This window comes from Mchenga conophoros, linkage group LG10, assembly GCF_057382185.1.
Source record: "Mchenga conophoros isolate Kocher_MC1m ecotype Shallow Benthic linkage group LG10, M_conophoros_male_GT1.1, whole genome shotgun sequence".
In the NCBI taxonomy this organism is placed as follows: Eukaryota; Metazoa; Chordata; class Actinopteri; order Cichliformes; family Cichlidae; genus Mchenga; species Mchenga conophoros.
In genome coordinates, this window is record NC_140535.1 from 6,933,078 (window position 1) to 6,944,040 (window position 10,963).

General features: G+C 42.6%; 1 protein-coding gene across 6 annotated transcripts in view; it reads right to left on the bottom strand.

The window, feature by feature from the left end:
* The window catches only part of bbx (BBX high mobility group box domain containing), a 47,984-nt gene extending 44,017 nt beyond the window's left edge, over positions 1–3,967 (bottom strand). For 2 of the 6 annotated variants that reach the window (XM_085288322.1, XM_085288317.1), the window contains exons 1-2: positions 2,430–2,643; positions 1,059–1,134 (exon numbers count right to left, since the gene is read on the bottom strand). In XM_085288322.1, coding sequence (XP_085144448.1) covers positions 1,059–1,120 — 62 coding nt within the window. In that variant the 5' untranslated portion in view covers positions 1,121–1,134; positions 2,430–2,643. Of the gene's footprint in view, positions 1–1,058; positions 1,135–2,429; positions 2,646–3,880 lie in introns of those variants that run through there. The other 4 variants (XM_085288318.1, XM_085288319.1, XM_085288321.1 and 1 more) reach the window with 4 other exon arrangements.
* Between the last annotated feature and the right edge of the window lie 6,996 nt (positions 3,968–10,963).

Here is a 10,963-nt window from a genome sequence, read left to right on the forward strand (position 1 = left end):
GCAGGGTCATGGTTTGGGGTTGCTTTTCTTCAGTTGGAAATGCAGCTTTAGTCAATTATGTACAGTTACAAACACCAGTCGCTTTTGGATCCAAAGTTTTTGATGTCTGCTAGGAAGATGACAATGAAGAAGACTTTCAACTTTAAAGACAACAAAACTCAAGGATCCCACGAATGCAAAAACAACAAAACAATGATTTCACCAGAAAAAAGTAAAGTTTTGAAATGGTCCACCAGTACCCAGAGTATGTGGGGCAACCTAAAGACATAAGAGATGACCTCACAATCCCAAAGATTTGGAGCATATTTGCAAGGAAGAGTGGGCAAATATTGCCAACTCGAGATTTGCCATGCTGATAGACTCTTACCAATAAGACTGATTGATGTGAATACAACGTATCAGTTTAAGGGTGTGCAAAGTTATGTAACCATTTTTAAACATTTAAAAAAACATTTAAACAGATTTGTTTTTCAATTCAACTGAGCAGGTTATAGGTTACATTTAAACAGGAATGTGTACACTTTTTATATGTACTGTACCTCCTTGGGACCAATTTCTCTTAAAAAATTAAAAATGACAGTCTAATTATTTTTTTCATGTAACAATTTCAATGTCACCTTCTTATTCTAGTGCACTGCTGGTATTTGTAAATAAATATAATGACATCATAATCTCTGGTACAAATTCCAATTCGGAAGTTCTATTTCATTCAAGGGGAAGTGCACTCTTAGTTGTAGACTATTATGAAGAGCTACCAAGCGAAATCATCGTTTTAATAAAATGGCACCCCTGTGTTCAGCTGTAGTTCTCTTACTACATTTTAATGTTTTACACACAAACCAGGCAAATTACTGAACATTGTAAATGTATCCTTTCTGTTTATTTTCACTTGCTGATGTTTAATTTTTCCACATGTTTGCACTTCTGGATGTGTATCAAACATAGGACAAATTTAATTACCATTCAATGAATGAATGATATAATGACTGTGAACCACAGTTAGACTAGATGACAGCAGTTGCTTTTATGAATGTTGTGTGGAAAACAGGAATACTTACTGAAGAAAATTATAGAAATGCTGTATGAGTGATGAAGATGAATCTGTCACAGCCTTTGTCATGCAATGACGATGACCTATAAAACACAAGACACCGCTCAGTGATCTTTTACACTTCCATCTCTGCAATGATTCCGCAACACCATGAGCTTGATTGAGTGCAAAAAATGTATGCAAAACAACTTTAACAGCGCATTAGTGAGTAAACATTGCATAGCACGAGACCCCACCGGCGTGAAAATATCGAGAGGCATTGTCTCATTTCAATGAATTCGCCCTTGTAGCCAGAACAAGACATGTAGGCCAAAACCCTTTGACCACCGGGTTCATTTCATCTAACTGCCCCGAATTAAGGAGGCACAGTTGCAGTGACTATTTTGCTACGCAGTGGTCTCAGGTAAATCGGCAGATGCCCGATCGGACTATCTGTGTTGAGGGTACCGATGTACTGTGTCGAGCCTCGTGAACAGTAACGCCACAAAATATGCGAGCTGCGTGAATAAACGACCCGTTCGTCCATTTAACACGCTTCTACCACTAAGCACACATTTGTTTTAAAATCTGCGTGCAAAATGTCGACGTAAGCCTTGACAAGACAGACAAGCAAAATGCGAGTCCATCTTGCTTTGGTTTAGAGAAGGAAAAAACCCAAGTACGGTACAGTAGTGGGGATATTTCACTCCTGTCAAACTCCCCGACAATGTCGCCGAAAATGCCTCCCACACCAAGAAGGAAAACAATCTCTCTGGTTAATTAAAGTGGGAATTTTTTGACCGGGCACATGCATCTGTGGTCAGTGTTTTGCACAGCAGTAGTTCTATTTCCTCACACTGTTACTAGGAATAAAAGTAGCTAGTTAGCTTGCTAGCTGTGCTAACTGGACGAGGTACGCTTTTAATGTGCAATAGTTTCCAATACTGTAAAAAGGTATCGAGCAGCTGTTACCAAAGACACCGACACAAACTGGATTTCACGTATTTGTGCTGTTTCAACTGTTCCTTTACATACAACGCAGGTCTGTGGCCATGTATTTGATGCGGATAGGAGGAGGCGGCGGGGGCATACCACCTCACCGTGAAACAGTTGCCATTTATTTTATACGGCGATTTGAAACAGAACTGAGGAAATATCTGGCAGCACCCTAACCGTGACAACACTGTATGCTTTCTAACAATGGTAAGCAATGAGATGTGGACGAGGGAAAAACATGAAAAGGACAAGCCAGCAGGCGGACATCATGTCCAAACAGCGATTAGAACAATTTTCGGTGTGAGTGACTGAGAGGCTGACAAAACAGCGACTGCTTTTTCACGTAAAAAACATAGAACCACACGTTCTCTGTCATGACCACTCCCTAAACGTCTGAACATACCTCCGGTATCCTGCTCAAGTACCGAAGGGGGCTCTCATCACTGGCGCCGTCCACCTTTTTAACTTATTGACACATCATAACAGTTCTGCACTGGCTGTACGAAAGCAAGCGAGGTCAAGTCGATTCAAAGAACACCAACAGAAACAGGAAGTGGTGTTATTTACCATTAAAATAAAACTTCACATATTTCAGCAAAAATATATCAATCTTCACTCCAGGTACAGGTATTTATTTCTATTATCTTCGACGTGTGATCCATGCTCTTCTGCTTATCCGATTCAGGGTGGGGGGGGCTTGGAGAGCGTCCCACCTGCCATAGGGTAAGCCCTGGACAGGATGCGCACAGATCAAGGACCAGGGTTGTAAAAAATTTTCTGGAAGAATCTGCCAGAAGTCTGGGATAATATTGTAATAGTTCATATAAAATAATTACTTTGAATTAATTATGGAAAGGCTGTATGAGTGATGAAGATGAATCTGCCACAGACATGACGTATGAATATAAAATACACTGTTCTCAGTCATTTTTTTTTACACTGCAACAATTCTGCAACAACATTAGCTTGATTGGGGAAAATGTATGTAAATGACATTTAACAGCGCATTAGGGAGTAACAAGCCCCACGAGTGAGCACAAGGCCCCACTAATTAGCTTTTAATTTATACACACACACACTAACACACAGAGAGAGAGAGAGAGAGAGAGTATATATTGCCAAATACTTTCTTGTCATAGGAATTATTAACTTCTTCAGTTTTACTTGTGACCCATTAATAAACAAAAACTTTCCATTTTGCCCTAGGACTTAACAACATCCATCTTTCTCTAAAATATTAATTTAAATACTATCCTCCCCTTGTCTTGCGAACAGCAATTTTATGTTATAAAAATATAAAACACTACCGTCAATTGAAAGCTTTTATTTCATAACACAAACCGGATGTCGACCTTGTTATTCTCTAGAACTTTATTGTGGTACAGAAACGCAGGACTTAACCAGATGATGAATGCTACTGTCGGCGAAGGCGACACATTAAACTGCTTCAACCCACCATAATAACACCGTTATGGGTTCAATCTGGGGAAAACACACACTTTTTCAGTCACTCAATATAACAGAAATCACTTTCGTTTTCCTCGAGGTGGGAGAAAATTCATATCTCATCTATTCCCTCCCCTCCCCCGGTTTCCGAAGTGCTCATTCACAGACTGGCCTGTACTCGCCAACACCATCTTTCACTTAACTTTATATCTTTGAGCTCAGCCTGGGTGTCAAAGGTCACCGAAAAGCTGCGGTTGCACGTAAAAACACCGATAACTACGTACTTACCGCTGTTCCAATCAATATCGTCCGAGTGCCTACTTGTTATAAGCTTCCTGGGCGTTTGCGCGTGATAACTGATTCAAAAATGTTCTATTGATATATACCAGCGGGGTTAAAGATACGTACCTGTCAAAAGCACCACTTGACACGGCTAGTCAACTGCATGATTCTTCTTTAACAGCTTTAGCCGAGAAACTATCAACAGTTTTACAGAATTCTGTACGGACCGAAAAGAGCCACCCCGTCATGCAATTCCGTACGTGAATGGACACCGTTTTTGATTGACGGGGTGTCTTCGCCAATTAGAATCGTTGTTATATTGTAGCGTTTAGAGACTGTGCAAAGTCCTCAAGATTAATATGGATAAAATTACTCATAAACAACGCAAAATATCGTTAATATCGTCACACTGAGCTTCTGTAGTATTCATAAGAGGAAACTGCTCTGTGGTGTTTTATTCTTCGTTTTGTGGAAATGTAGAGAAAACATGTAGATACGTTGTGTGTGTGTGGCAAAGATAATACTGACTGATGTTACAGTAAGGGGACAAATTAGAGAGAGAAAACCCCTCAACCTTTAACCTTTCCAACACACACACACACACACACACACACACACACAGAGCAGAGTCAGGGGTTATTATTTTAAAGTTCCGTATTTAGGTGTAAAGGAACGTCATTTGTCCCGAACTTCAGCAAAAAATTAAAAAAAAGACACAAAACTGGAGTTATTCTGTGTCTTTACGCTGCATAGCTGCCTCTTCTTCTCTCATTCTCTCCCCCTCCATCTCCTGTTGCTACTTCAATCATGAAACTCATCAATGATAAGCTGATCGGCTTTGCTGTCCTAAGTCCCGTCTCGTTTGTTTATCCCCCACTTTGCGCCAGAAAGACGAAACCAGCGGATGTCGCGCTAAACAACAGCAACACGTTTAAGCTTGATAAGCTGTTGTTATAATTTATTTGATATTACTTTCTAGTATCAGCTGATGTTTGCTGGAGCCACAGCCGTATACTTTTCTTTCTTATTCTCATTTAAAATGTCTAGGTTTTAATAAATACAACCGAATCTTACAACCAAAGTGGTCATCTGATGTATATAAAAATTCATTATTGTATATAGTAAATATTAAGTCTAATATATGCCCTAATAAGCTATAGTACCATGTGTGCAGTCTGCAATTCTGTTGCAGAAAGATATTGAATCTATTTAATTACTGTAGAAAAATAACTGGTTTCTGTGCATTTGTTTTACCCTGGCAATACATTAAAGTCGATTACGTCGATTAAGCATCATGAGGCGGAGGGTGTGGGGGTGGTCCCCTATTTTTTTACTGGGAGTTGGCAACCCTGCTAGTTAGTTACAGTGGGGCAAAAAAGTATTTAGTCAGCCACCGATTGTGCAAGTTCCCCCACTTAAAATGATGACAGAGGTCAGTAATTTGCACCAGAGGTACACTTCAACTGTGAGAGACAGAATGTGAAAAAAAAAATCCATGAATCCACATGGTAGGATTTGTAAAGAATTTATTCGTAAATTAGGGTGGAAAATAAGTATTTGGTCACCTCAAACAAGGAAAATCTCTGGCTCTCACAGACCTGTAACGTCTTCTGTAAGAAGCTTTTCTGTCCCCCACTCGTTACCTGTATGAATGGCACCTGTTTGAACTCATCATCTGTATAAAAGACACCTGTCCACAGCCTCAAACAGTCAGGCTCCAAACTCTGCCAAGGCCAAGACCAAAGAGCTTTCGAAGGACACCAGGAAAAGTATTGTAGACCTGCACCAGACTGGGAAGAGTGAATCTACAATAGGCAAGCAGCTTGGTGTGAAAAAAACAACTGTGGGAGCAATCATCAGAAAATGGAAGACATACAAGACCACTGATAATCTCCTTCGATCTGGGGGCTCCACGCAAGATCTCATCCCGTGGGGTCAAAATGATCATGAGAACGGTGAGCAAAGATCCCAGAAACCACACGGGGGGACCTGGTGAATGACCTGCAGAGAGCTGGGACCAAAGTAACAAAGGTCACCATCAGTAACACACTACAACGGCAGGGAATCAAATCCCGCAGTGTCAGACGTGTTCCGCTGCTGAAGCCAGTGCATGTCCAGGCCCGTCTGAAGTGTGCCAGAGAGCACATGGATGATACAGCAGAGGATTGGGAGAATGTCATGTGGTCAGATGAAACCAAAGTAGAACTTTTTGGTATAAACTCAACTCGTCGTGTTTGGAGGAAGAAGAATACTGAGTTGCATCCCAAGAACACCATACCTACTCTGAAGCATGGGGGTGGAAACATCATGCTATGGGGCTGTTTTTCTGCCAAGGGGACAGGACGACTGATCCGTGTTAAGGACAGAATGAATGGGGCCATGTATTGTGAGCCAAAACCTCCTTCCATCAGTGAGAACTTTGAAGATGAAATGAGGCTGGGTCTTCCAACATGACAATGATCCAAAACACACCGCCCGGGCAACAAAGGAGTGGCTCCGTAAGAAGCATTTGAAAGTCCTGGAGTGGCCTAGCCAGTCTCCAGACCTCAACCCCATAGAAAATCTGTGGCGGGAGTTGAAAGTCCGTGTTGCTCAGCGACAGCCCCAAAACATCACTGCTCTCGAGAAGATCTGCATGGAGGAATGGGCCAGAATACCAGCTACTGTGTGTGCAAACCTGGTAAAGACTTATAGTAAACGTTTGACCTCTGTTATTGCCAACAAAGGTTATGTTACAAAGTATTGAGTTGTATTTTTGTTATTGGCCAAATACTTATTTTCCACCCTGATTTACGAATAAATTCTTTACAAATCCTACCATGTGGATTCATGGATTTTTTTTTTTTTCACATTCTGTCTCTCACAGTTGAAGTGTACCTCTGGTGCAAATTACTGACCTCTGTCATCATTTTAGGTGGGGGAACTTGCACAATCGGTGGCTGACTAAATACTTTTTTGCCCCACTGTATATGTAATTATTGATTAGGTTGTTTGATATTTCTGGTAAGTACTGTTTAAAATACCAGAATAGGGAGGATGGTGTAGGTTTAAGTTTATTAGATTGATACATATATACCAACAAGACAGTGTACATCACAGTCACAATAGCATTTGTTTTCATTCAAAGGCTTTATGGCTTTTCCTATAATACCTGGTGGGCTGTTCTCTAGTCAAAATGCCCCGGCTGATTTTTTTTTTTTTTTTTTTTTTGTCCCAGTCCAGTCCTGTTTACAACCCAGACTTTAAAATGAGGACTTCTCAAATCAAATCACTTTTATTGTCACATCACATTACTGCAGCACATGTGAGTGAAATTCTTGTGTGCAAGCTTCACAAGCAACAGTGGTGTGCAAAATCCAAGAAACTTATTGTGCAAAAGGAATGGCATATATGTACAATATGGAGTGCATAAATGTCTGGTAAGTGAAAGTGAGGTGTTTATGAAGTGTTCAGCCGTCTGTTGACCTGATGGAAAAAGATGTTCCTGAGTCTGCTGGTTTGGGACCGGATACTGCAGTACCTTCTGCCTGATGGAAGTAGTTTAAACAGTTTATGGCTGGGGTGACTGGAGTAATGATCCTTCCCGCTTTCCTCAAGCACCACTTCTTGTAGACTTCATGAAGGGAGGGAAGCTCACCTTCAATTATCCATTCAGAACACCGCACCACTCTCTTGAGAGCTTTGTGGTTATAGGCTGCTGCCATACCAGGTAGTGCTGCATCCAGTGAGGATGCTCTCAATGGCACAGTGGTAGAAGGTCCTGCCGATGTGGGGGCTCATGCTGAATCTCTTCCATCTCCTGAGACAGAAGAGGCCTGCTGCGCCTTCTTTACTGTTTTGTTTGTGTGAACAGACCATGTGAGATCCTCTGCCAGATGTACACCAAGGAAACAGAAGCTGCTCCCTCTCTCAACAGCAGCGTCGTTGATGGTGATGGGGGTGTGTGCTTTTCTACATCTCCAGAGGTCTACTATCAACTCCTTTGTCTTTGTGATGTTGAGGGTAGGATGGTTCTCTTGGCACCAGTCTGTTAGGGCGCTGACCTCCTCCCTGTAAGCCGTCTTGTCACTTTTGGTGATAGGACGGTGTTGTGTCGTCCGCAAACTTCACAATGATGTTGGAGTTGCTTGTGGCGGTGCAGTTGTAGGTGTATAGTGAGCACAGGAGAGGGCTCAGTACACACCCCTGTGGAGCACTAGTGCTCATTATGACGGGGGATGAGGTGATGCTGCCCAGTCTGACCACTTGGCGTCTGTCAGACAGGAAGTTAGGGATCCAGCTGCAGAGAGAGCTGCTCAGTCCTAGATCCTGCAGTTTTCTGTCCAGCTTCGAGGGAATGATGGTATTGAATGCTGAGCTGTAATCTACAAACAGCAGTCTCACATACGTGTGTCTTTTCTCCAGGTGCGAGAGGGCAGTATATGTAGTGTCAGTGCATCATCAGTGAACCTGTTGCAAATTGTAGAGAGTCCAGTGAGTTGGGTAGTGCAGAGCAGATGAAGTCCCTGACCAGCCTCTCAAAAGATTTGCTCACGATGGGGGTCAGGGCTACCGGTCGCCAGTCATTCAGTGATGAGATGGTGGAGGATTTGGGTACATGGTGGCCGTTTTGAAGCAGGTTGGCACTGCAGACAGACAGAGAGAGGGAAAGGTTGAAGATGTGTGTAAACACTCCAGCCAGCTGAGCCATGCATGACTTGAGGGCTGTCTGCACCACATCTAACAGAGACTCAGAGGGGGCTATAGTACCCAGGAAATGAAAAATGTGTCCATGCCAGTTATACAGTTTAAAATACACACCACTCTAAAAAGGGATCTATACACTACAAACCAACTACATGGAATTTAATGACACTGCACTCGGGCTGGGAATTGATGGGAATCAATAGCACTTATCAATTCAATTCCTTGTAGATTCTCATTGGGTTCTCACTGGCTCCACTTTGAGAGTCACCACTACTAATGACGACACACATATGATCTTTGTCTTACTATTTAGGTATGACCACAAAACCAGCAGCACAAATGAAAGATTAAAACCAGCACAAAGATACTTTAAAGCGATCGCCACAGTGATTCTACTGTAGAAACACAAACTGGTAGAAACAGAGACTCTGGCCTGACTGATCATCCGTTTGTTAACTGTTGAAATGTAGCATAATGCTGTTGTTTCTGTCCTGGATGCAGTTTCCACTTAACTGCGCTCCCATCCTAAAAGCAATGTCCATAGTCACGCTGCAGACTGCACCACCATCTTCCTCCTGAACACACAAAATTAAATCAATTGACTGTAGTGGGGCAGTACGGTGGCACGGTGGTTAGCACTGTTGCCGCACAGCAAGAAGGTCCTGAGTTCAATTCCAACATCAGGCCGGGGCCATTCCTTGTGGAGTTTGCATGTTCTCCCTGTGTTTGCATGGGTTCTCTTCGGGTACTCTGGCTTCCTCCCACCGTCCAAAAACATGCAGCTTGTGGGGATAGGTTAATTGAATAATCCAAATTGTCACAATGTGTGAATGAAAGTGAGTGTGAATGGTTGTCTGTCCCTGTGTGTTGGCCCTGTGACAGACTGGCGACCTGTCCAGGGTGTACCCCGCCTCTCGCCCTATGACAGCTGGGATAGGCTCCAGTGCCCCCCGCGACCCTGAAAAGGATAAGCAGAAGTGAATGGATGGATGGATGGACTGTAGTGCAAGTGGAACCAATAAGCTGAGGCTACGTACACGGGTATTTTTGAAAATGGAGATTTTCCGTTTTAAAAAATAATCCCGTCCACACATAAAGGCAAAAATGAAGGAAAACGCTGCTAGGAACATGCCAAAGCAACAGGTGGCGATATATTCCTAACCGTGTAGAAATGTTGGCCAATCAGAAGTCTAGAAGCCTCGGTGGGAAATAGTAAACAAAGCTGGGGCATAAGAAGCAGAACCGAGTCGTATGTGTGGAGGGACAGTAACTGTGTGTGTATATGTAAGCATTTAAACACTGCAGAGAGTACAATTAACAGTAACAGTATTGTAGAAATTCATTTCACCGAAACAATAACGTGGCGCACAGTGTGACGTCAAAAAAGGCACACACCTTTGACGCTGCGTTTTCTCCTTTTTTCTCGTCCACACGTAAATGCAAAAACGCAGTTTTCAAAATTATCCACCCTGGCCGGAGTTTTTAAAAATCTCCGTTTTCAGTGACCGAAAACGCCGTTTACGTGTGGACGAAAGGTGCAAACGCATAGAAAAATCTGCGTCCTTTGGGGCTCTACTCAGCTCTTTGGTGGTCCTCCTCGGGTCCTTGTACTCTGGGGCCTCTGGATATCTGGGGCCTGGATCTCCTCCATACCTGTTTCATACCCTGGAGGACGGGGCTGTGGCCCCCCCACACTCCCTAGCAGATCGTTACATGGAGAAACCTTTGGAATGCAAGCATGCTGATCCACACAGGTATGCACACAGGTGTGCACACAGGTGTACACACGGGTGTTCACAGACGTGGACTACACCTTTCTTGGCTGCTGCCTCAAAGCACATTGTGCGCTGTCTATCTTGCGTGCTGCACAATATTGTTTATTATTTAGTATCTACTGTTATCTACTGCTAGCTAGTTTATTGTGATGGTGCTGTTTTTTTTTTATTATGTTGCTCTTTGTTGTTTGCTTTCTCTTCTGTTTTTTTTCTCCATACAGGTGATCCAGGTGTTTTTTTTTTTTTTTTTTTTTTTTTTCTCTCTTCCCCCCTTCTCACCGTCTCTTCTCCCCTTTGGTTTTCTTTCTCTCCCTCTCTTTCTTTCATTCTTTCTCCCTGTCCTATCCCCCAGTCATGTCTGTCCCGTTTGTAGCAACTGAAAATAAAATAAATTCATACTTATAATAAAGGTCAATCAAATGGACCAATATGGCAAGACCATGATGATCCACTTGGTAAAATAAATCCGCTTGGCATCTTTCTTGGCCTTAAGACAAGAATTCTGATGGCTAAAGATCCAAACGGGACACAAAAAAAAATCCCAAAAAAAAATCTGCGTTTTCAAAAATACCCGGGTACGTGTGGACGTAGCCTGAATTGATAGACAAGCAGATTAACTATTCCAAGAAACTGGACTACTGGGAACTGGTTCTCTACCTGCAGTTCAAAAAAGCACCCCTCAAACAGCCAAACCCATCTGTTCTCTGACTGGATAGTTAAATTTGTGATTGACATGACATTGGCCAAT